At 44.0% G+C, this 26,618-nt stretch overlaps 1 protein-coding gene across 1 annotated transcript in view; it reads right to left on the reverse strand.

Moving 5' to 3' along the window:
• Positions 1-1,515: 1,515 nt before the first annotated feature.
• LOC311144909 (protein Niban 2-like) overlaps positions 1,516-26,618 on the reverse strand; it is a 53,810-nt gene continuing 28,707 nt past the window's right edge. Inside the window, exons 6-14 of the mRNA XM_084181090.1 lie at positions 18,182-18,297; positions 17,416-17,520; positions 16,974-17,136; positions 15,627-15,814; positions 15,216-15,371; positions 14,056-14,169; positions 13,683-13,790; positions 12,502-12,613; positions 1,516-4,229 (exon numbers count right to left, since the gene is read on the reverse strand). Of these exons, the coding sequence (XP_084037216.1) occupies positions 2,929-4,229; positions 12,502-12,613; positions 13,683-13,790; positions 14,056-14,169; positions 15,216-15,371; positions 15,627-15,814; positions 16,974-17,136; positions 17,416-17,520; positions 18,182-18,297 (2,363 nt within the window). The 3' untranslated portion in view covers positions 1,516-2,928. The remainder of the gene's footprint in view (positions 4,230-12,501; positions 12,614-13,682; positions 13,791-14,055; positions 14,170-15,215; positions 15,372-15,626; positions 15,815-16,973; positions 17,137-17,415; positions 17,521-18,181; positions 18,298-26,618) is intronic.

Below are 26,618 nucleotides of genomic sequence, written 5' to 3' on the forward strand. Positions count from 1 at the left end.
AAGACAACATTTTTTAAACCACAATGAATCTATGGCTACTACATTGCCCTCTACTGAAAGGTGCAAGGATGAAAGGCACAGCACGTCTCCCTTCAGCCAGAATGGTCCATGCATGTCTGGTGAACTATGAGAAATGCACACCTTAGAGGCAACAATCTGCAGTTCAAACAAAGCAGACACCCCACCACTGTTTTGGTCAAAAGATGAGGGATGGGGCTGGAGAAATGTAACCAATCTCACATTCATATACAGGGCTATGGACGCAAGGAATTATATCAATTTGATACTTTTAACCATTGAGGCTATACAGTGTTTGTTTAAAATTACATTGCTTACAAACAATGAAGTAAAACAAGTTTATATTTTGGGTTCTGATTGGTACGACAGTAAGTAAGCTCATAAAGCATTTATAAGTTATATTTTTCAAGAATCAATGGGTATATAATATTTAATTTAAAAGTCCAAAAATAGATGTAGCAATCAGATTGCCCCTTTAAATTGATCAATTGTAGTTTGGAAATATGACAGTCAATGTGAATGCAAGCCTAAATACTGCTCCACATGAACCCAACAACCATTTTTTTAAAAAGGGGGCAATCTAAGACTGGCACATCCATTTTGGAATTTGAGAGTGGTAACATTTCTCCAGCCCCATCCCTCACCTGTTAACCAACAAAAGTGTCAGGATGGCCACTGTTGTTTTTCAAATCCCAGATTGCCCCTTTAACAAACCTGTGTGTTCCAAAGGAAAACCATTACAAACATTTAAATCGATAATTATTTATAAAATCAATAACAGTCTATTGTATAACAGAGTAAAACAAATGATAAGTGTACTTTTACAAAAGGGATGGGTTGGGGACAGGGACATAATGCAGTGTCCAATACATAATACATAGAAAAAAGCATAGGGAAAAATCATGTGCATCAATGAAGGCACTGAAGATACAGTATAGTACAAAATAAACGTGGAACAAAATGACTGTGTGGCGCTGAAAAAGGCCAACAATGTATTTAATACAGTATGTAGAGAGGCTCTCTCTGTTAGGAACCATTCAATGTTAGAACTGAGGTATTCCCAGTCATATCAATAATAAAATGGTAAAATATTAAGGACAACATATCAATAGCATTACTCATTTGATGTTGTATTTTGCCTTGATTTCCATGTCATTAAATACGTTTTTGCACATCATTATGTTTGATGGATTGTCATTTCAATTTGAAATAGAAAATAAATAAGTACTTTGAACTCTACGTTTTCCAGTATTCCATAAGGCACAATTACCACAGTATTGCTTACACAAATTGCTTGATTCCCAGGTACCTTTCCAACAAATAATCTCAATGAATACACCAGAAGAAGATTATTGAAGACTGACGCATGATTACAAAAGTATTTGAAATCTTCTGATAATAAGACAGATTAAACTGACAGGAAACTTCAGAGGGCAACTGTATGAAAGAAGTGGGACACACAAACAAACACCAATAAGAATAACAAGGACATATTGGTCGTTGAATCTATTGAATAAATACTCCGATTTTTATTTAGCCACGGATAGCTCTAGTTTTGCTCACCTTGCCGTGGTCCAATCCAAATACAACTTAACACAGTAGGTAACCAACTAAGCAAACTTTAAACAAATCAATGATGCCATTGAACATTATACACTGAGTGTACAAAACATTAAGGACACCTGCTCTTTCCATGACATAGACTGACCAGGTGAAAGCTATGATCCTTTATTGATGTCACTTGTTAAATCCACTTCAAATCAGTGTAGATGAAGGGGAGGAGACAGGTTAAAGAAAGATTTTTAAGCCTTGAGACAATTGAGACATGGATTGTGTATGTGTGCCATTCAGAAGGTGAATGGGCAAGACAAAAGATTTCAGTGCCTTTGAACGGGATATGGTAGTAGGTGCCAGGAGCACCGGTTTGTGTCAAAAACTGCAACACTGATGGGTTTTTCATGCTCAACCGTTTCCTGTGTGTATCAAGAATGGTTCACCACCCAAAGGGCATCAAACCAACTTGACAACTTTGGAAAGCCTTGGAGTCAACATGGGCCAGCATCCCTGTGGAACGCTTTGGACACCTTGTAGAGTCCATGCCCCGACGAACTGAGGCTGTTCTGAGGGCAAAGGGGGGGTGCAACTCAATATTAGGAAGGTGTTCTTAATAATTTGTATACTCAGTGTATACCCAACCAATAACAGCACCTGAAGTGTGCCATTTCGTTTCATATTTACAGAACACCATAAGAGGACAACTGGGTCTTTCAATTGTCCTCATCATTCACTACGCTGTGAATATATAGTAAAAAAGGATCATGGAATGACTTCCCCCTTGTGTGGATGGAATGCAATACACACACAGCCTGGTCCCAGATCTGTTTGTGCTCTTGCCAATTCCATTCATTATTAAGCCATTTTTGGCATGACAAGGAGTTGGCATGAGCGCACAAACACATCTGGCACTCGGGCTACAATATACATGCCATCAATTGGAATGTGGGTTGAATGGAATGCACATGCTTTATCAGTTGGAATATCTGTCAAAATATAGAAACACAAAAACAATATTGAGACAATGAAGTTGCACTTGAGCCCCACCTAAGGTACAGACTGATTTGGTATTGGTGGATAATATTGGTACAGAAAGTGTTATTAGAACTGTTATAAGGTGAAAACCAAAACCAAGCAGTTGATCTAATGGCAAAACTACTGTATACAAACCATTTCCATTTATTAAATTGTCTATGCTTTTGTGAGATTAGGTTTGTGTAGTATAATATGCCTGTCTTGGTAAAAAACAAACATCAAAATCAAAATTAACGCCAGCATACAGCCTAAACGAGGACTCATTCCTCACGGACTCCCTCTGCCTTCCCAGACTCCTTCTCCTCCTTTCCGGTCTCAGAGTTATTGTTCTGTGATGCTGCTCCCTCCTGGGCCAATCACCCTCTCTGCTGCTCCCTCCTGGACCAAAGTCACTCCCTCACCCTCTGCTCCTGCCTCAGGGACCAACTCTACTGCCTCTGGCCCCTCTGTACTGGGGGCAGCATCCTCCTCCACCGCCTCACTGGTGAGAGAGTGGAAGCCACGGTCATCATGTGGCACTGTGGCCTGTTCCAACTCTGGACTGACTTCTGAAGTGCTCCCAGTGCTCTCTGGCATTGATCCTGGGACAGGGACTTGCTTCGTCTCCAGGGCTGTTGGTAAGGCTGCAGGCATTTCTGTTGGTATGGCTGCAGGCATTTCTGTTGGTATGGCTGCAGGGACTTGCTTGCTGTCCAGGGCTGTTGGTGTGGGGATCTCCTCTTGTGCTATAGGTGTTGCTGCTACCTCAGTCTGAGTGGAGGGAGATACCTCCTCTAAATTGGAAGGAGTGCTTTCCTCTTGGCTAAAAGCTGTTGGTGCCAGTGCCTCCTGCTGAATTGGTTTTAAAGATTCCTCCTCTTCCTCTTTGCTTAAGGGTCCACTATCCTTCTGGCTTGAGGGTGAAACTTCTGCCACTGCCTCCAGTGTATCCGCCTCCACGGCTGGCTCGCTGTCCTCTCCCTGCACTGCATTCTCAATCTCCTGTATGGCACTCTCGATGGCTGACGCTGTGCTCTCAGTATCCTGTAAGAAGCTCTTCGTCTCTGGGGACTTCATCTCACTCTCAGCTTCCTTGGGGACATCTTCTGAGATTTTGGTCTGTACCTCTGGGGCCTTACTCAAGATGGCCGCCGGCTCTCCTTTTACGTCGGAGCCATTCGTTAGGGCAGGGGATGGAATGTTCTCTGGCTGGACTGGAGGAGGAGGAGCCTTTCGCTTTCCTTTTTGACCGGTTCCATTAACTTTGACTGGTTCCTGGTGGACACTCTCTGGAGATGATGGGGCATCTGTGTCCTGGTCCTCTCCCGCCGTCTCCTCAGGGATGCTGTCCACCCCGGGGACGTCCAGGCAGGACTCGTTGGCCAGGATGGGAGAGCCGTCCAGCTGTATTATAGAGACCACCTGCTTCATCCTGCGCCTCCTCTGGGCCGCCCCTCCTGTGCTGTCCCCAGTCTCCTCCCCGTCCACCGCCTCCTGTCCCTCCTCCGGTCCTGTCCCGTACTCCCCAGCCCAGTCGATGGCAGGGTTATCCCCCAGCAGGTGCAGGTTGGGATCACTGCTGGTCAGCACTATGCTGTCTCTGTAAAGGTTGTGTCTTCTCTGGACTGCTGCCTCCTTGACAGCTACAGTAAGAGGGAAGAATAAAAAGAAAGAGGGGGCGGGTCATTAAGACATTGTACACAGACCACAGGAGCAGTATCACTTAACACGGCCTGGAGTTTTTCCTACTGAGGTCACTTGGTGATGAAGAACTCTGAGCCCATCTACAAGCACGAGTACCCTCTTCCATGCACTGAATAAATAACGCATTCAAATATTATAGTCGCGACTATAAGTACGGGATTGGTTGATGCTCAATGTTAAATTCAAATCTTCCCATCTAAGCCAATAGGACACCAATATCGATGAAACTTCGCAAATCAACTTGATTGGAGGTACACAACACACTCTCTCCGCCTCTCGTCATGATCCGTTCGTCCGTTACCAAGAACCACATAGTGTATTTATTTTATTAACCTTTTATAACAAGTAAACAGTTTAAATTCTCAAAAATAAGCATACATTTTAAAATGTTCACACATTTAGTCAAAATGTGATGTTTCTAAAATATATTTTTTTGTATGTTTTTCATGTTTTGTACAGATACTTTTATACATTTCATCCATAGCCACTGGTTATGAACATGTCTGTTATTCGGCCGTCTGATTGTATAGCACGATGAGAGAATCTAGCTCGATGCCTAGGTTTTCTATTCTCTGTGTTGGCACCAGACAGCTCTTTTTCTGATTTATCTTTAACCCCAACTCGCTGAGGTGGGTTACAAGGAAAGATGTCTCGCACCACTTGCCCCCGTGTGGGGGAGCAAAGCAAGTAATCATCTATGTAGGCGGAGACTCTCAGCCCCCTGAGGGGTGCTAGAGCCACCTCTACATACTTGCTGAACAGACGGGGAGCCGGTGCTAGCCCAAACAGGTAAGATATTCGTAGGCTGTGCCTTGAAAGGAAACCTGTGTGCTGCAGTGAAGTGAACCAGTCGCCTTGACGAATAGTGTGAGACAGCACGTTAAGCGTAAGCATACGAAACGTTAACGTTCTCAGAAAGCTGTTGACGATCCGTAGTTCCAGAATGGGGTGACGGCGATGAGTCTTGTTTGGGGTTAGCTCTGCACACTCGCCGGTGAAGGGAGTTTGCAGGGAGAGCCCCATAGTGCACAAAGAACTAGCGAGTGATGCCGCAGAGTGCTCAAAACCCAAGCAGGCGATACACATTGGGTGCATATCTTTGCCTGCTATCATAGCCCCACACGGGCACGGGTGTGCCGGTTCTGGGGCTGGAGGCCTGCTAGGTTTTCCCTGTGCAGGGGCAGCAGGCGCCATGGCTCTGAGAAAGTGTTGTGGTGAGTTTACACGGGTTAGCTTAAGCCTTGTGGCGAGAGCTAGCCGTTTGAGTGGCTAGCTAGCCTAGCAGCTAGTTAGCCAAGTTAGCTGTAGCCTTGCAGAAATAGATAACTAAAGCTCGATAGCTAGCGGTGTGGGTCTAGCTAAACAGAGACTGACAAGTAAATCATTTATTCTATTCCAAGCGAAAATCTTACGGTCGGTACTCAACTATCGACAGGCGCTGAAGTCCCACATTTGGCAGAGTTAACCTCATGCGTCTAATGAGAACAGTGCAGTAGGAAAACAGGAATCTAGTCCAGCTGAGGAAAGCTTATTGAGAATGACCAGTTGGCAGGCGAGTGGCTCCCTTTATGGAGAAGAGGGGATGACTTCATTCGCCACTCGACCAGTCTGTCTCCAACAGACACTGTTGTCTACCCTCACCACCTGGGGTTGGCCCGGTTGCCTTCGAGTTTTTGGGAACAGGAATGATGGTAGTCAGCTTGAAACATGTGGGGATTAGACAGGGAGAGGCTGAAAATGTCAGTGAAGACGCCAGCCAGCTGGTCTGTGCATGCCACGAGGTCGCGCCCTGAAATACAGTCTGGCCTTAGAATTGTTGATCCGTTTAAAAGTCTCATGTCAGCCTCGGAGGGCGAGATCACCCGGTCCTCGAGGACAGTGGGGGCCCTCTTGCTAGGCTCTGTGTTGTTTCTGGCAAAGCCTGCATAAAAAGCATTCAGTTCGTCTGGTAGAGCGGCATCGTTGGACAGTTCAGGGCTGGGTCCTCTTTTATAATCCATAATAGACTGTAGTCCTTGACATGTGTTAGAACCGGTATAGTAGAATTTATTTCCTTATTCTTGCATTGTTCCTTCACATGTTTGATGAATCTGTGGAGGGCGTAGCGGGACTGCTTGTACGCATTCGTTGCCATGACCCTAGCCTCAGGGTTAGCTGGTATAGCCCGATGTGCGGTGTCTCTGTCCGTTAGCTTGGAGCATATCTCAGTGTTAATCTGGGGCTTTTGGTTAGGAAAGCAGCGAACTTTAAATGTTGTCGATGCACTTTCTTATGAAGCCGGTGACTGAGGTCGTAAACTTGTCAATGCTACTGGCGAAGTCATATTTCAGTCCTTGCTAGCAAAGCAGTCTTGTAGCCTAGCCTCTGCTTCATCTGACCATTTCTCTATTGAGCGCGTCAGGGGATATCAAATTCATTTGATTAATAACATTTGTTTTGGGGCAATATTCCAAATGCCTGTATAGCAAGAGTCAAGGTTTTTTGTATTTTCCGTTTTTCTGAGCGTTTATGTTTGCTTGTTCTCATGCTGTCTTTTTGGTCTCATCTCCTTCACTCCTTCTGTGCACCTTCCCATTTACACCAGATCTGAATATGACGACAATATGCTAATTTCTCCGCCCTAACAATGGGAGTCGTCTCAAAAGGTGGGAAGGCAGACGACAAGCTTAGGTCCAAAAGAAGCCCATAGAAACGCATTGGACTTATTTTGGACAGATTTTGGCGAGAGTGAAACCTTTTGCGTCGCCTCTTCCTCTCTGTTTACACACACACACACACACACACACACACACACACCTCGCCCTGTCACTCACAGCAACAAAGTTTAGAGATGACTTCTTCCTCTCTGACAAGCGGTTTCAACTCGCTATTTGCATTTGAGGTTTGGTCCAACAGAATCAGTCATATGGAAACCGAAATACAGCGACATTTTACTGTAAAGGAGAAGTTAACCTTTTTATGTCTCAACTTCTCAAATTGCGCAAAGCGCAGACACTACTAAAACAGGAGTATCAATGAAAGTAACGCTCAGTTTGTCATGCGGGGCATTGCGGTACTGCTAGCAGCATTTTAGCCAAAGACTATTATACTAGCTGTCTAGTCTGTTTTATAAATGTGCAATAAGCATAAAACACAATTATAAGGAATTGGCAACTCCTTTTCAATCTGAGAAATAAACTAGGCCACTTGATTTCAACATCTGAACAAAGTGGACAGGCTAGCATGCCATTCAAACAGTTGGAGACGGACAGAAGGGTGTGTTCATAACAATTAAAACTGTTCTGCCGTGTTAGCTAGCAAATAGATCCAAGTTGACTAAACTTCAAATATAAAGATTATCTGGCTACTCACTAGCAAGTCGGCTTGTGCTTGAGAGATTGTTTGTGAGACCGGTGTTAATTTTCTATAATGCCGGCTACATGAAGTTAGTCATTATATAAGTGAATGTGCATTACGCATGGTTCTGGTTAAATTTCACAAAAAGTGAATTTTCATAGACTAGAAAGCCAGACCAGTGGATATTGCAAAAAAAAAAGCAGGTAAAACTATGATAAAATAATTACATTATTAGTGGGGCTTATATTTAGCCTAATTTCACGTTCCCTGAATTCATCCAGTTATTGCGGACTGTTTGAAATGCTGTGTATTTGAACTTTCAATTGTACTACAAAGCTTATTTATACATACATACTTCAGAAAGTATTCAAATACCTTGACATTTTCCACATTTTGTTACCTCACAGCCTTATTCTAAAATGTATTAAATAAAACATTTCTCAATCTAAACAATACCCCATAATGACAAAGCGAAAACAGGTTTAGAAATTGTTGCACAAAAAAAAAAAAAAAAAACCTAACATAAGTATTCAGACCCTTTGATGAGACTCAAAATTGAGCTCAGGTGCATCCTGTGTCCATTCTACAGCTTCATTGGAGTCCACCTGTGGCAAATTCAATTGATTGGACATGATTTGGAAAGGCACATACCTGTCTATATAAAGGTCCCACAGTTGACAGTAAATGTCAGAGCAAAAACCAAGCCACGAGGTCGAAGGAATTGTCCGTAGAGCTCTGAGACAGGATTGTGTCGAGGCACAGATCTGGGGAAAGGAACCAAAACATTTCTGCAGCATTGAAGGTCTCCAAGAACACAGTGGCCTCCATCATTCTTAAATGGAAGAAGTTTGGAACCACCAAGACTCTTCCTAGAGCTGGCCGCCCAGCCAAACTGAGCAATCGTGGGAGAAGGGCCTTGGTCAGGGATGTGACCAAGAACCCGATGGTCACTGACAGAGCTCCAGAGTTCCTCTACTGAGATGGGAGAACCTTCCAGAAGTACAACCATCTCTGCAGCACTCCACCAATCAGGCCTTTATGGTATAGTGGCCAGACGGGAGCCACTCCTCAGTAAAAGGCATATGACAGCCCACTTGGAGTTCGCCAAAAGGCACCTAAAGACTCTCAGACCATGAGAAACAAGATTATCTGGTCTGATGAAACCAAAATTGAACTCTTTGGCCTAAATGCTATGCGTCACGTCTGGAGGAAACCTTGCACCATCCCTGGCATCATGCTGAGGGGATGTTTTTCAGCAGCAGGGACTGGGAGACTCCTCAGGATTGAGGGAAAGATGAACGGAGCAAAGTACAGAGAGATCCTTGATGAAATCCTGCTCCAGAGCACTCAGGACCTCAGACTGGGGCGAAGATTCACCTTCCGACAGGACAACCACCCTAAGCACACAGCCAAGACAACGCAGGAGTGGCTTCGGGACAAGTCTCAATGTCCTTGAGTGGCCCAGCCAGAGGCCAGACTTTAACCCGATCGAACATCTCTGGAGAGACCTGAAAATAGATGTGCAGCGACTCTCCCCATCTAACCTGACAGTGCTTGAGAGGATCTGCAGCGAAGAATGGGAGAAACTCTCCAAATACATGTGTGCCAAGCTTGTAGCGTCATACCCAAGAATACTCGATGCTGTAATCACTGCCAAAGGTGCTTCAACAAAGTACTGAGTAAATACTTATGTAAATGTTATAGCAGTTTTTAATTTTTTATAAATTTGCACAAAAAAAAAAAGTTTTGCTTTGTCATTATGGGGTATTGTGTGTAGATTGATGAGGAAAAAACACAGAATTTAACGTAAACGTAACAAAATGTGGAAAAAGTCGAGGGGTCTGAATACTTTCCGAATGCAGTGTGTGGTGTCTATCTATATATCGTGAATCACTTATAAGTAAAAAACTATATTTTAAGTGAGAAGTAGGCATTGGTCTTAAGCCGAAAAAGGTAATTCACGAGCACCACAATGCCTACTTCACCCAGTATGAAAATGTATGCACTCACTAACTGTAAGTCGCTCTGGATAAGAGCGTCTGCTAAATGACTAAAATGTAAAGCTCTACCAAAGTCTTCAAGCACACAGCTTTGGCCTACTACAGTAGCTATGTTGGTATATTGTACTTCAAAACAATGCATAGGAAGGTTGCTTAGGATTCAAACCTTCTCAAAAAGACAAATTCATACTCTTCAGAGGGATAATGAACATCAGTCTCCTGCTTTTAAAAGTATGTATTATATAATTAGGCTGTAAGTGTTTTTAGATAGTCTTATTGTAAATGTCTTTCAATGTAGTGTGAAACACTAAGGAACTCAGTCCTGCTTTCAACTTACTCTTGAAAGTTGTAATAGTGGGTGCAAGGTGCAATTTCGAAATTGGGTAGTGCATCATCAGTTTCTCTTGTCCTGTCAGTCTTTGCATACCTTACAGAGCTATTATGTATAAGTTGTCATAAATGTCCAGATCAACTAGCCCATGTCAACAGAAATATTTTAGCTAGGTTTCTAAGCCCATAGATTTTGTAGTAATGTTTGAGTCACTCAAATATCACATGAACACAGACATGCAAAATGTACAGAATTGCAAGAAAATTTGCTTTAAAACTGCAACATTTTCTCTGCACCCCATGACAAAATGTGTAGCATTGCAGGAAATATGCTTTAAACCTGCAAAATGTTCTCCACGCCAATAAGAGGGGTGTGAACAGTGCTTGTGCCCATAGAACCAGACGTGGCGCGGGATGTTCCCCAATGCGGAAAGGGGGGCCGGAGTGAAAAAGTTTGGGAACACCTGTTGTACTGCACTGTTGGAGCTAGTAACATAAGCATTTTGCACCTGCAAATCTGTGTACCCGACCAATAAATATTGATTTGATATCTATGAGTGACTGTAACAGTCCATCATTACTTTAAGACATGAAGGTCAGTCAATATGGAATATTTCAAGAACTTTGAAAGTTTCTTCAAGTGCAGTCACAAAAACCATCAAGCGCTATAATGAAACTGGCTCTCATGAGGACCGCCACAGGAATGGAAGACCCAGAGTTACCTCTGCAGCAGAAGATAAGTTCATTAGGGTTACCAGCCTCAGAAATTGCAGCCCAAATAAATGCTTTACAGAGCTCAAGTAACAGACACATCAACAACTGTTCAGAGGAGACTGTGTGAATCAGGCCTTCATGGTCAAATTGCTGCAAAGAAACCCCTACTAAAGGACACCAATAAGAGGAAGAGACTTGTGTGGGCCAAGAAACACGAGCAATGGACATTAGACCGGTGGAAATGTGTCCTTTGGTCTGGAGTCCAAATTAGTGATTTTTGGTTCCAACCGCAGTGTCATTGTGAGACGCAGTGTGGGTGAACGGATGATCTCTGCATGTGTATTTCCCACCGTAAAGCATGGAGGAGGTGTTATGGTGTGGGGGGGGGGGGGGTGCTTTGCTGGTGACACTGTCTGTGATTTATTTAGAATTCAAGGCACACTTAACCAGCATGGCTACCACAGCATTCTGCAGCGATACGCCATCCCATCTGGTTTGGGCTTAGTGGGACTATCATTTGTGTTTCAACAGGACAATGACCCAGCACACCTCCAGGCTGTGTAAGGGCTATTTTACCAAGAAGGAGATTGATGGAGTGCTGCATCTGATGACGTGGCCTCCACAATCCCCCGACCTCAACCAAATTGAGATGGTTTGGGATGAGTCGGACCGCAGAGTGAAGGTAAAGCAGCCAACAAGTGCTCAGCATATGTGGGAACTCCTTCAAGACTGTTGGAAAAGCATTCCAGGTGAAGCTGGTTGAGAGAATGCCAAGAGTGTGCAAAGCTGTCATCAAGGCAAAGGGTGGCTATTTGAAGAATCTCAAATATAAAATATATTTTGATTTGTTTAACACTGTTTTGGGTACTACATGATTCCATATGTGTTATTTCATAGTTTTGATGTCTTCACTATTATTCTACAATGTAGAAAATAGTAAAAATAAAGAAAAACCCTTGAATGAATATGTTTTCTAAAACCTTTGACCGGTAGTGTAATTGCTAAAATAAAGGTTTAAATAATTACAGGCAGGCACCACATACGATAAGAAAAAAAAAGCTCACTCGATCAAGCCTAATGGTCTTGTAAGTATAAAAGCAAAGCTTACTTTCATATAATACAAAAAATTAAGCTTGAAAAGGTAGTGGAATGGGATAAGGTCAGTGTGGGGTGGGAAGAATACAATACATTGCCTAGTATGCCGTACAAATCACATTATTGTGGGAGCAACTCCTCTAAGAGTATGAGAATTTTTGAATCCTAATCCTGCCTATACATAGTTTGAAGTACAATAGACCAACATAGCTACTGTAGTAGGCCAAAGCTGTGTGCTTGAAAACCTTGGTAGAGCGTGGGTGGAGTAGGCACTGCTTCTCACTTAAAACAGTTTTTGTGTTTAATAAGAAGGATATGTCGGAGTCCCAAATGGCACCCTTTTCCTACTATTGACCATTTACATTTTAGTCATTTAGCAGATGCTCTTATCCAGAGCGACTTACAGTTAGTGAGTGCATACATTATTATTTTTTATTTTATTTTTTCATACTGGCCCCCCGTGGGAATCAAACCCACAACCCTGGCGTTGCAAACGCCATGCTCTACCAACTGAGCTACATCCCTGCCGGCCATTCCCTCCCCTACCCTGGGCCAATTGTGCGCCGCCCCATGGGTCTCCCTTGTCGCGGCCGGCTACGACAGAGCCTGGATTCGAACCAGGATCTCTAGTGTGCCACTCGGGAGTATAACTATTGACCAGGGCCCATAGTAATGCACTACAAAGGGAATAACGTGCCATTAAAGATACAGCCACTGTTTCAGCTGTGAGACTCACCCATCATGATGTCCTTCATGACAGAGTGCAGCACCACCTCCTCAAAGATGTTCTCCACCAGGATGAAACGGGAAAAATCCTCGAAGATCAGCTCCTGGAAACGAGGCAGCTCCTGGCCACCAGAGGAAAAAGTATGAGAACTGAGAACCCATAAAGGAATCATACACTCATGAGAGACATGCAAAGAAAGAATAAGTTAACACTATGAGTGACAAAGAGAATGCCATTGCATGGAAGTGTAATGTCAGTTTCATACAGTACATAGGGTGTGTTCGTAAATTCACTCTGGCTATCTACTCTGATTTCAGAGCACTCTCTCCTGAGCGTGCCAGAGCACAGAATAACTGATGAATTTACGAACACGCAGCACCCGTTGAATATGACCGGTGTCAGTAAAAAAAGAAAAATGAAATTGTTGCCAACAGCAGTTACCAACGCTCTAGATAACCAGCTCTGCTAGGGCGAGTAAAATGGTCAGCGTGAGGTGTTCTCTCATTTGTGTTTGGAAGTAGCTAGCAAGCTAGCAAACTTTAGCCAGTTAGCTTGGGTGCTTGACTGCCGTTGTGAGGTCAGAACGCTCGGATCAACCCTACTCCTCGGCCAGAGCGTCCAGTGTGCGCTCTGAACGCTCCGAATTTACTAACAAACAATCTGACAACACTCTGAATTTACGAACGCCCAGAGCGCACCCTGAGCGCACTCTGGCACTCCAGAGTGAATTTACGAACACACCCATAATGTATTAATTTGACCCAACAGTGTCACGGTCTAGCCACACTGTCTAGTTTGAAAGTGTGAGAATGCTAAGTGTTCCAACAACCGGCAGATAGCTGCTAGACTTACAGAGGATACGGAGGGAGAGAGCTGCTAGACTTACAGAGGATACGGAGGGAGAGAGCTGCTAGACTTACAGAGGATACGGAGGGAGAGAGCTGCTAGACTTAGAGGATATGGAGGGAGAGAGCTGCTAGACTTACAGAGGATACGGAGGGAGAGAGCTGCTAGACTTACAGAGGATACGGAGGGAGAGAGCTGCTAGACTTACAGAGGATACGGAGGGAGAGAGCTGCTAGACTTACAGAGGATACGGAGGGAGAGAGCTGCTAGACTTACAGAGGATACGGAGGGAGAGAGCTGCTAGACTTACAGAGGATACGGAGGGAGAGAGCTGCTAGACTTACAGAGGATACGGAGGGAGAGAGCTGCTTCAGCATGTAAGGGATGAAGATCTGAAGAAGAGCCTCTCTGAAGAACCTCTTCCGGACTGTGCTGCTGTCATAGTCAAATTTCTGAGAAGAGAGGGGGACAGAAATTAGGGAAACGAAAGACAGGAGAGGTTAAATAAAGGGTATCACCACTAGAGTATATAGGGCTTCACTGGACTTGAGGTCTTGAGAAAGGCCTCAGAGCTAAAACGTCGACATTAAACAAGCAACTAAATCCCCTCTTCTTGGTTTTCCTATAGTATGATTTTCCATCCTATTTCCCCCACCCTTCCTCTACCCATCCCTGTGCCATGGCAGGTAGCAGGGGCAACCCTCTCCTGTGTCTGACCTTGATGACCCGGTCCTGGCAGCGTTGGATGTTCTTACAGAGCCCCTCTGGCTCCTGGTCCTCCAGACTCTGGTGGAGGATCTGCTCAAACGTGTACACCGCATCGTCCATTTGCTGCACAGACAAACATTTGTTTAGAATAGAATAGGGAATAGCTTTGTGGCAAGTTGGATAAGATATTCAAAGATATATAGTAAACATAACAGCAACATTCACACAAGAGATACTTACTGGATTTCCAAAAGTCTAGCCAAGAAGAAAAATTCCATAATGTTTCATATATTCACCACAAGAGGGCACCATCTTCCCAACAATTCCTGTGTAAGTGTAGCGTTACAGAATATAATATGTTTCTACTGTTTACTAGTGGAATACTGTCCAATACAACCCCTCCTTTCATTCTACACAAAGCATGCTCCAAACACTGATGGAAGATTTTAGCTATTGTATATCTGAATTATAAACAGAATCTTGGACGCAAAGCAAAGTTACAAACGACCTTAGCCCCAGTCTGAGAATTCTGACTCCCAGCAGCATATGGCCGCTACAAAGACGACAGCCTTCGTGTTTCACAATGGGGGACACGCTGGGTGCTGAATACTTGGCTCTAGGATCACTCTCCCTAAACCTACAGCCTGTCAACAGAGAACAGCCAGCCAATGACAGCTAACCATAGCCCCACCACTCGCTGACCAGAATGTGATTGTTCTCTAACCACAATAAAGAACTCCCTATAGCTCTGAGGACCTCAAACAAAACAGCATAACCACCCACCACAACAGAGACCTGCAGACTGCATCCTTCCAGCACTCACACACCAGCAGGAACGCAAATGGAGACATTTTAGCACTTACTGAATCAGTACCATACTCTGTGAGGACTAGTTGTAGAATACTGCATGTGTGATAGCTCTATTAACTACCCCTACAGTGTATCAGCTCAGTGAAAAACTATTAAATCAGCAGTTAAGACGTTGTGTCACGTTTTGCAGCATGTAATAAGATGTAGGGCGACAGACTAGCATCCTGTCCAGGGGGTGTACTTGTACATCAAGCTGCTCCACGTTACAGAAACATGAGCTCGGCTACTACCACATGGGCCATTCTGACTCGGACAAGGCTTAATAATGTGTAGGAAGGTGCAATGTAGTGTAGTTTTACCTCTCTCATGAGGATCTGTGCTCTCTGGACAAACACACAGGGGCTGGAGACATCGAACCTCTGCTGCAGGCCGTCCAGACTCAAGTCCTCTACTTTCTCATAGCAGCTCTGCATCTTCACTGGGTGGAACGCCAGCATTGAGATCTTCTCCATGTGCTGAGGATGGGGAGAGAGAGGAGTGAGACTGGGCAGTGACCTACTGTACTCACTTTAGTCCCTACAGAACAAACACAATATATCAAAGGGTAGAATGATACAACTAGTCATTCATTTCACACGTGTCTGTATCCCAAATACAATTCAAATATAAAATCACTACATTGTTCTATGGAAACCTACAGTTGTAAGCCGCTAAACTGAGATGCAGTTTCATTAGGCTTATGGTCACAATTAGAAGCTGAGCCCTCTCACCTCTCCCACTTTCTCCTTGGTGCCGTCGTTCAGCGTGTTCTTGCTCATGTCCACCAGCTCTCTGAAGAAGACGTCTCTGACCTGAGAGAAGCCTCGGCTGGTGGGCTCCATCAGGGCCTCCAGGATAGAGCTGATGTAGGGCTGGATACTCACCTTTAGCAGCTTCTCTGCCTTGGGCAGCACCACCGCTGTGGGGGGGGTCACAGAGTAGAGCGAGAATGTCAAAGAATTGTCTAGATAACTTTAGAAAACTGGCAGAAGTCCTACTGAGAGTGTTACACATGTCGGCCAAAGGAATTCAGCTCCTGTCCATGACCACAGAGCCATCTCCCTGACAGCAGCTTTCGGTCTGTCAGACTGTCATAGCGACAGAGGTGAGTCATTTTAAGGCTAAGTTACCCTCATAACTGTTGATGGAATGCTTGCTAGTCTTCCTGCGTTCCACTCGATGGACACAGGCGGTCACACAACACTAAACTGTCTAAGGGGGCTCTATTCAATCTGTATCGCTGATATACAGATTGTATACAGATTGCACGCTAGAAATGTAAAAGGTCATTTCCGATTGAGCCGACATATGCAGCGTTTAAAGTGAATGCAGTCTCCGCTAATGTGAGAACGTTGCCTTTAAATTTCAATCACGCTGTAACACCGAACTTCCCAGTTACGGATTGAATAGAGCCCTATGTGGCTGTGAAATTAATCTGTCAGACTATTGGTAAATACCTGTCGACTCACTGGTAAACAGGACCCAGAATGACATGCAGGCCAGACATGGAGGGACTATAATCCACTATGCACTGCAGCTACTGGAATTGACCGGTTAGTGTCCCAAGGTGCCCTTATTGGGCAGAGATATAGGATGAGCTTACTCCCCTTAGTCCATGACTTATTTCATTGTATTTCAGTATGCATATAATTGTATTTCTCCTTTTATTTGTATTATTATTAATGTTTATGACTTCTTTGCACAATGCTGTGTGCTCTTCTCCCAGCCATAGCGAAGAGATGTCTGGGTGGGAGGGTGGGGTTGTGGCTGAGAAGGTGGATAGGAAGTTGGGTGGGGGTGGCGTTGTGAGTAGCATAAAAAGAAAATTCCTGTATTATAAATTACTATGTAACTGTATCTTTTGTTATTGAGCAGGAATGATTGTACACAAGGTGGAAGGCAGAACCGACCTTGGGTCAGTTTCTAGGACTAGGGTCAACTTCATACAAATGTGGAGGGCTCATCCTTTTCTAAAATATATTTGGGTGATATTTATTTTGATAAAGATAGGACAGTGAAAAGGGGAAAGGTAGGAGCGTTGTCCACAGCACTAACTGCTCATATCACGGAGGGCTCACCTTTGATTTTGTTGGTGACGTGCTCCTTGGAGGTGATGATCTGGTCCATGTCTGTGCGTATGGAGGCCTCTAGAGGGGGGCGTTGGGCCTCACAGCTCTGCACCACGGCCTCGTACTGGGCCTGGGACTGCCTCACCACCAGACCATACACCGCATCGCAGACCTGCATGGGGGCACAGAACAATACTTTATTGATCCATTTTCTTTGCAGTCAATGGAAATTCATCTCCTGCCTTGATCCCAACCCTTCTGAAAGACACACAAACAGGTTGGAGATGTTGGAGGAGAGGGCACCCATCGTGCCGTACAGCGCAGGGGAACACAGAGATTCATGTCAGAACAGGAAACACAGGAGCTAAGGGGTAAGATTTTCCCAAGCTATACTTTCTTAGTATAATTTATAAAGGTGTACTTGGTCTGTTGGGTGAGAGACGGGACTTACCAGCATCCAGTTCCTCTGCCTGTCGTGCATTTTGCCTTTCAGTCGAGGGGAGATCAGATCCCTGAGCTCAGGAAGAAGAGTCTCCATCACCAGGTTGGCCAGAATCTACAGGAGGGATACACAACACATACAGAGGTGGATCAGTGTGTTTCAGATGACAACAACTACAAAGGGTCATTTCCTTGAAGAAAAATAGTGTGCTTGCTTCAGCTGTCCAAAAGTATTTGTATGAGACCCAATAGCCATATTTCCATAGTGATACAACATTCTTAGTCTTATTCACCAGAATCTGTGTGCGTCCCTCTGCACGCGCCACAGTTTATGACCTACAGTCAGAGCCCTGGCCTGGTCAGCAAAATACCCATCAACATGATACAGCGACCCAAGAGAGAACAGCAACAGGAAGCATATTGGCTCCTCATACAGGGATGCATCCCAAATGGTATCCTGTACCCTGCATAGTGCACTACTTTTGACCAAGGCCCATAATGCACTATAGGGAATAGGGTAGTATCATTTGGGATGCATAGTCCAGCTGCGAGTTGATGATGTCACTACGGCCCCTGCCCTGGTGACACAATCCTGTGGGCATGAGCTCACTTGGCCCTGACCCGCTGTTGGACAGCAGAATGGTGTCTGTCTGTCTGTACACTATAACCAAACAGTGGTAGTCTTTCAATATATCCTGTAACACCACCAATGAGACACATACAGATCAGACCAGCACATGTGACACAGACAGTGTCATTGGCTGTGGCATGCTCACCTGTGAGGGCACTCCACACATCATCTCCCAGGTGCCATAGTGCCCGTGGGCCTGGCGGTACAGTCTCAGTGCGTCTGTGAAGGCTGGAGTCTGCACCTTGCTCTTCTCTGATAAACCTATGGGATAACCACAGAGGAGCAGTGTTGTTAGTGGAAGAGAAACCACATACTGTAGTAAAGGTTGAGTTTAATATCTAAATTCACATTGTACAAGTTTATCATTTAATCACAACAATCTCAGAGAAAATATTAGTTACACTTCCTACAAAACACACACACACACACACACACACACACACACAATGATTTCTAAAATGTTTTTGTGGTTAAAACATGTTTTAAAAAGGAGTTTCCCTCCCACCATTCCTAGTCTGTTTCAATTTGCGCAGAAATGGAAGTGTTTATTATGTAGACCAAGGGTCACCGTCGAAATGTGGACAGCAGAGGAGGTTTTTCCCCTAAAAAGGAAAGAGCCTAATGCAGTGACCAGCCTGGCTTATAGAGTTATTTATCAGAGCATTACCATGGCAACCAAAGGAGAATCCACAGTAACCATTTAAGGAAGTATGAACTTTTGACTTCGCTAAAAATAAAAATTGCCCAATCATTTCCAAATACTGAAGTAGCTACAACCCGTAATGGTTTAATGACAGTGAAACAGCTTCTATCACCAGGCCATCAGACTGTTGAACAGCAATCACTAGCCGGCTACCTGCCCGGTACTCAGCCCTGCACCTTGAGACTAATTCCCCATGTACAGTATATAGTCTGAAGGCTGGTCACCTCATTCTGTTTATATAATGTTAACTCACTGTGTATATACAGTGCATTCGGAAAGTATTCAGATCCCTTGACTTTTTCCACATTTTGTTACGTTACAGCCTTATTCTAAAATTGATTGATTAAATGTGTTTTTTTCTAGCAATCTACACACAATACCCCATAATGACAAAGCAAACAGGTTTAGATTTTCTTGCAAAAAATTAATTAGGTACAAAAATACCTTATTTACATAGGTATTCAGACCCTTTGCTATGTGACTCGAAATTGAGTTCAGATGCATCCTGTTTCCATTGAACATAATTGAAATGTTTCTACAACTTGGAGTCTACCTTTAGTAAATTCAATTGATTGGACATGATTTGGAAAGGCACACACCTGTCTAGATAAGGTCCCATAGTTGACAGTGTATGTCAGAGCAAAAACCAGCCCATAAGGACGAAGGAATTGTCCGTAGAGCTCCGAGACAGGATTGTGTCGAAGCACAGATCTGGGATGGGTACCAAAAAAAATTATGCAGCATTGAAGGTCCAAGAACACAGTGGCCTCCATCATTCTTAAATGGAAGAAGTTTGGAACCACCAAGACTCTTCCTAGAGCTGACCGCCTGGCCAAACTGAGCAATCGGGGAGAAGGGCCTTGGTCAGGGACGTGACCAAGAATCCGATGGGCACTCTGACAGAGCTCCAGAGCTCCTCTGGAGATGGGAGAACCTTCCAGAAGGACAACCATCTCGGCAGCACTCCACCAATCAGGCCTTTATGGTATAGTGGCCAGACGGAAGCCACTCCTCAGTAAAAGGCACATGAAAGCCCGCTTGGAGTTTGCCAAAAGGCACCTAAAGTACTCTCAGAACATGAGGAACAAGATTCTCTGGTCTGATGAAACCAAGATTGAACTCTTTGGCCTGAATGCCAAGCGTCACATCTGGAGGAAACCCGGCACCATCCCTACGGTGAAGCATGGTGGTGGCAGCATCCTGCTGTGGGGATGTTTTTCAGCGGCAGGGACTGGGCGACTAGTCAAGATCGAGGAAAAGATGAACGGAGCAAAGTACAGCGAGATCCTTGATGTAAACCTGCTCCAGAGCGCTCAGGACCTCAGACTGGGGCAAAGGTTCACCTTCCAACAGGACAACGACCCTAAGCACACAGCCAAGACAACGCAGGAGTGGCTTCGGGACAAGTCTCTGAATGTCCTTGAGTGGCCCAGCCAGAGGCCGGACTTGAACATCTTTGGAAAGACCTGAAACTAGATGTGCAGCGACGCTCCCCATCCAACATGACAGAGCTTGAGAGGATCTGCAGAGAAGAATGGGGAAAAACTCCCCAAAAACAGGTGTGCCAAGCTTGTAGCATCATACCCAAGAAGACTCGAGGCTGTAATCGCTGCCAAAGGTGCTTCAACAAAGTATTGAGTAAAGGGTCTGAATACTTATGTAAATGTCATGTTTTTTATATTTAACAAATTTGCTAACATTTCTAAAAACCTGTTTTTGCTTTGTCATTATGGGGCATTGTGTGTAGATTGATGAGGGGAAAAAAACGATTTAATCAATTTTAGAATAAGGCTATAACGTAACAAAATGTGGAAAAAGTGAAGGGGTCTGAATACTTTCCCAATGCACTTTATATACTGTATTCTCCACATTGTTCATCCTAATGCACGGTTGGAGCTAGTAACATAAGCATTTTACTGCACCTGTCTTAACACCTGCAAATCTGTGTAGGCAACAAATACACTGATTTGACATTTGTTTGGCAAGGTACTGTTTTGTTTTGACCATCAAGTCATAGTTGATATGGTGAAAGCTTCTCTTGCGGCAGAATCACAAGTCTAGTTAGCCCTAATGGATACCTCAAACACACCACCTGCTTGGACTATCTCCACCTCTGCTGAAAGTGTCAAAATGAAGTATTTATGAACGCATCCAGCTGTGTTTGGGATCAAGATTTAGACTCTGGCATGCATAGGCTCGCCATCAAAACAACTCTACAGGAGGAGACTAGAGCGCTACCCTACAGGATACTAGAGAGCTACTTAAAGCAACAGAACAATCATGTGAATTCCTGTGTTGTGATAAAAAAGGGGGAATTTTTATCAATTAATTCAGTGCGGTTCTGTGTTATTGCTGTCTTTGTGCGTGTGTGGACTCCAGCCATGACAAAGGCAGGAAGTGTATGTGTGCAGGGTGGGGCTGTGTGTGAGAGAGAGGCCTGGGAGCGTTATGAGGGCGGAAGAAGAGAATCTACCAGAGCACATAGCTACAGGCAGGAAGTCCACAGCCCCAGACCACCCTTTCTCTCGGTCTGTCTGTGTGTGATGAGACTTTAAGGGTGGGCCAGGCCATTTATCTTGGCACTGCCTCATGAGAGCGTGGAGGGGATTTCTTCCATACTAGACTAAAATCTAGCATGTGCTGAAATCTCAGTACTATATATTTTTATTTTATTTAACCTTTATTTAACCAGGAAGGGCTCATTGAGATTTAAAATCTCTTTTTCAAGAGCGTCCTGGCCAAGATAGGCAGCACCAAGTCATTACAAAAAATTACAGACAGACAACATGAAAAACTACAAGTAATCTAGTAAAAAACCATTCATGAATTCACAAGAGTATAACAATATCAAAAACAGCAAATTAAAAACATTGACAGGTCAGGGAATCAGCCTCAAAATCCTTCATCAGAGATTTAAAAACACCAATCGGGACAAGTTCTTCCAGTTTAAAATTATTTTATATATATATCAATGTATGTATGTATGTACTTACGTACGTACGTACTTACAGTGGGGAGAACAAGTATTTGATACACTGCCGATTTTGCAGGTTTTCCTACTTGCAAAGCATGTAGAGGTCTGTAATTTTTATCATAGGTACACTTCAACTGTGAGAGACGGAATCTAAAACAAAAATCCAGAAAATCACATTGTATGATTTTTAAGTAATTCATTTGCATTTTATTGCATGACATAAGTATTTGATCACCTACCAACCAGTAAGAATTCCAGCTCTCACAGACCTGTTAGTTTTTCTTTAAGAAGCCCTCCTGTTCTCCACTCATTACCTGTATTAACTGCACCTGTTTGAACTCGTTACCTGTATAAAAGACACCTGTCCACACACTCAATCAAACAGACTCCAACCTCTCCACAATGGCCAAGACCAGAGAGCTGTGTAAGGACATCAGGGATAAAATTGTAGACCTGCACAAGGCTGGGAGGGGCTACAGGACAATAGGCAAGCAGCTTGGTGAGAAGGCAACAACTGTTGGCGCAATTATTAGAAAATGGAAGAAGTTCAAGATGACGGTCAATCACCCTCGGTCTGGGGCTCCATGCAAGATCTCACCTCGTGGGGTATCAATGATCATGAGGAAGGTGAGGGATCAGCCCAGAACTACACGGCAGGACCTGGTCAATGACCTGAAGAGAGCTGGGACCACAGTCTCAAAGAAAACCATTAGTAACACACTACACCGTCATGGATTAAAATCCTGCAGCGCACGCAAGGTCCCCCTGCTCAAGCCAGCGCATGTCCAGGCCCGTCTGAAGTTTGCCAATGACCATCTGGATGATCCAGAGGAGGAATGGGAGAAGGTCATGTGGTCTGATGAGACAAAAATAGAGCTTTTTGGTCTAAACTCCACTCGCCGGGTTTGGAGGAAGAAGAAGGATGAGTACAACCCCAAGAACACCATCCCAACCGTGAAGCATGGAGGTGGAAACATCATTCTTTGGGGATGCTTTTCTGCAAAGGGGACAGGACGACTGCACCGTATTGAGGGGAGGATGGATGGGGCCATGTATCGCGAGATCTTGGCCAACAACCTCCTTCCCTCAGTAAGAGCATTGAAGATGGATCGTGGCTGGGTCTTCCAGCATGACAACGACCCGAAACACACAGCCAGGGCAACTAAGGAGTGGCTCCGTAAGAAGCATCTCAAGGTCCTGGAGTGGCCTAGCCAGTCTCCAGACCTGAACCCAATAGAACATCTTTGGAGGGAGCAGAAAGTCCGTATTGCCCAGCGACAGCCCCGAAACCTGAAGGATCTGGAGAAAGTCTGTATGGAGGAGTGGGCCAAAATCCCTGCTGTAGTGTGTGCAAACCTGGTCAAGACCTACAGGAAACATATTATCTCTGTAATTGCAAACAAAGGTTTCTGTACCAAATATTAAGTTCTGCTTTTCTGATGTATCAAATACTTGTGTCATGCAATAAAATGCAAATGTATTACTTAAAAATCATACAATGTGATTTTCTGGATTTTTGTTTTAGATTCCGTCTCTCACAGTTGAAGTGTACCTATTAAAAAAATTACAGACCTCTACATGCTTTGTAAGTAGGAAAACCTGCAGAATTGGCAGTGTATCAAATACTTGTTCTCCCCACTGTATGTATGTGTAGATAGCTATGAAGCAGTCATCTGCCTGCATGGCCAACACATAGGAACCATATGCCAGTTCTTTGTCAATATAAATAGTGACTAAGATATGTCAAGCACCTATTTTTTTTAGTGCCAATTGACAACACTATAACTGACTAAATAGACCCAGAAAAAACAAAAATGATTTTTCATTTCAGTTGACTAAAATGAGACTAGACTAAATTATCTCTGACTAAAATCGGACTACTAAGGGGACTGGACAAGAGACCAATGACGTGTATAAACCCTGATGACTGACAGGGGACGTATTGAAGCCACCGCACAGCCATCTTGGCACTCCTCCATTGTAAGATATGGGAAGCTATAGAAATGCATTCATTAAATGTCTACATTCATTTTTGACACGTTTATTCTATTACAGACACCTAATGCATACTTCTAAATTATATTTGGTGAGCTAAACATAAAAAATGAAAAAATACATTAAAGTTTTTTTGTCCTTGAAATATTTCATTGAAATACTGTAGAATACCATTCATTCCTATGGAGGACTGCTCCTACTGGGGAGTGCCAATACGGACGACCGGTGGCTTTTAGTTCAAGTGGACCCAGTGACTCAGACTTGAGCATTTGGACCAGGACTCGAGCACAGGGGACTTGGGACTCGATTCGTATTCTAGGTTTAGTGACTTGACTACATCACTGGGCGAAACAGTCATTAGCTCCCGTTCTACTTTGGACACCAATGTGGCTGCAGCGTCTGTGGAACATTGATAACAATGGCAATGGCGCGACCAATTGACGGCGCTGCAACCCATACTACTTTTATACGTGTCATATTTCTGCTATTAGGAAGAGAATAGGACAAATATGCAGGAAAATATGTTGGCAGGACAAGGCAATGTATGTTGGTCCACATGGAAGTCAGTGATTTATGTTTACTATAGGTTAATGAGGCAATACAAATGTGATGTGACTAAAATGTGACTAAAATTAAAGGGCATTTAGTTGACTAAAATGGCTCACTTTGTAATTTTGACCATAACTAGACTAAGTCATTATTCAAATGACAATGTGACCACAAATTGATATTTTTTAGTCAAAATGACTAAGACTAGACAAAAAAAAATTTTTTAAGTGCCGAAATGAACACTGCCATACGGAGCCATTCACACGCACTACCGAGGTCTGTGTCACAGCTGAGGCATGTTAGCTATTAGGGGTATGTCCTTAGCCTGTTTCTCAGAGTTCTTGACATTTCTTTTCAGCCAGATTTAAAAAATAGTCTGCTTTGTTGTCAGAGGGACCAGCTTCGGAGCAGACAGACGTGTACGTACGGGTCTTTCAGATTTAAATAAGCTTTATTAGCATGAATGACAAAGCCACTGCTGCTAAAGCGAAGTGAGATAACGATAACAGTAAACAATACAAAATAATAATAACATTGATAATAGTGAACTGGGGCCCATATCGCTCTGGTCAAAGTTGTGTACTACATAGGGAACAGGGTGCATTTGGAACACAGCCCAGGTGCTGCTAAGGAAGCTGGACAGGTGATGAATGAGGAGTTTCTCCAGAAGGCGAAGCCTTCATTTCAGGGTCAGCACTGTGTGTCTGCTGGACAGGGCCCCTCTATGTTAGGCCCCCGCCTGCCCCCCGGCCCCAGCCACGCCTGCTCTAGGGAGGGGGGTGGGGAGAGCCAGAGAGGAGAAGGGCGGCCCGGCCGAGGAAATTAATTGCCGCCACATACCAGACTCTACTGAGCCTGCAGTCTAAACACAAAGCTACGCTGCCAGCAGTACACACAGCTCTGACTGTCCACTCAGGGCCTGGCTACATGAACACTTGGTGTGCGTCCCAAATGGAAGCCTATTCCCTATATAGTGTACTACTTTTGACCAGAGACTACTTTTGTACTATATAGGGAATAGGGTGCCATTTGGCAGTGGTCCTGAAACCTCTCCTCGGGGACCCCCAGACATGTCACAATTTTGGTGTAACCCTGAACTAGCTAATATGATTCACCTCGTCAAAGGCTTGATTAGTTGAATCAGGTGTGCTAGCTCTGGAATAGTTCAAATGCATGGAACGGCTGGGGGTTCCCAAGGAGAGGTTTGAAAACCCCTGCCATATGGGATGCACATGTGCACGCTACAGACTGGTTCCATAACATTGTGGTCCACCTCTTTATGATCGTGGATCAGACTGGAGCTCCTACACATTGTATACATTTAGTGATGTGCTGTGTATAGGCTGGTCTGTGCCTTGTCTCACATAAGGCTATAAAGACTGGGGTTGCAATGCTACCGGTAATTTACACAAACAATGTATTTGACAAAGACATATTGACATACTAAAATAATGAAGTGTGTAAAAAAATATATATATTTTTTAAACAAACTTCATGCTGAAACCCTCATTAAATACCAAATTGTATCCAGTAAGTTGATGGTTTATATTTAGGATAATGTTTAACAGATTTGTCATTACATTTTTACTTTAAAATCTTATTGAATCATTTCATATATTTCACCTGTGTTAAGGCCACACAGAGGGCCAGAGATCATTACAGACACCTGTGATAATCTGAAGTACCCAAAAGAGCCACTAGATGTTTTGTGATGATTACATAAAATCCTTGAAAGATAACAGAATGTTGGTAGTTTTCTGGTAAACTTGTAAAGTTTCCCTAATAATGAGATCACAGTACTTGAAGTGCTAATCCTTACACGACTGAAAAGTGGATGGATAGTCTAACCCTAAACTAGGGTTTCCCAAACTTGGTCCTCGGGACCCCAAGGGGTGCACATTTTGGTTTTTGCCCTAGCACTAAACAGCTTATTCAAATAATCATCAAGCGTAGTGTAGGACCGAGTTTGGGAAACACTGACCTAAACCCATAAAGCAGAGTCATGGGTCAGAGCACAAGGAGAGATTACCTTACTAAGCACTCCCAGTCCACAATCGGTGATGGTTAAATTGGAGTCATTATGTGACTTAATTGAGTTGTCTCCTGTTGTATAGTAGACATGCTAAGCACTGCTGACAGTATCTGGGCATCTGGGAGTTAGAGGACAGTTTGTTGTGTGACATAAGTAAGGGTCTGCAGGGAATTTAGCACAAACTGGAAGCATGAGCTGGCCACATGTTCTACGTTGAGAGGGAGAGAGCATGAAGGAAGGCCAGGCCGGGGCTTACCGTAGACCCGTTGTTTAGACAAATGGATCAACGGAACGAGCTCTAACGCAGAGAACATGTGGTAAAGTATTCT

Source organism: Coregonus lavaretus (assembly GCF_964263955.1).
Source record: "Coregonus lavaretus genome assembly, chromosome: 17".
Taxonomy (NCBI): Eukaryota; Metazoa; Chordata; class Actinopteri; order Salmoniformes; family Salmonidae; genus Coregonus; species Coregonus lavaretus.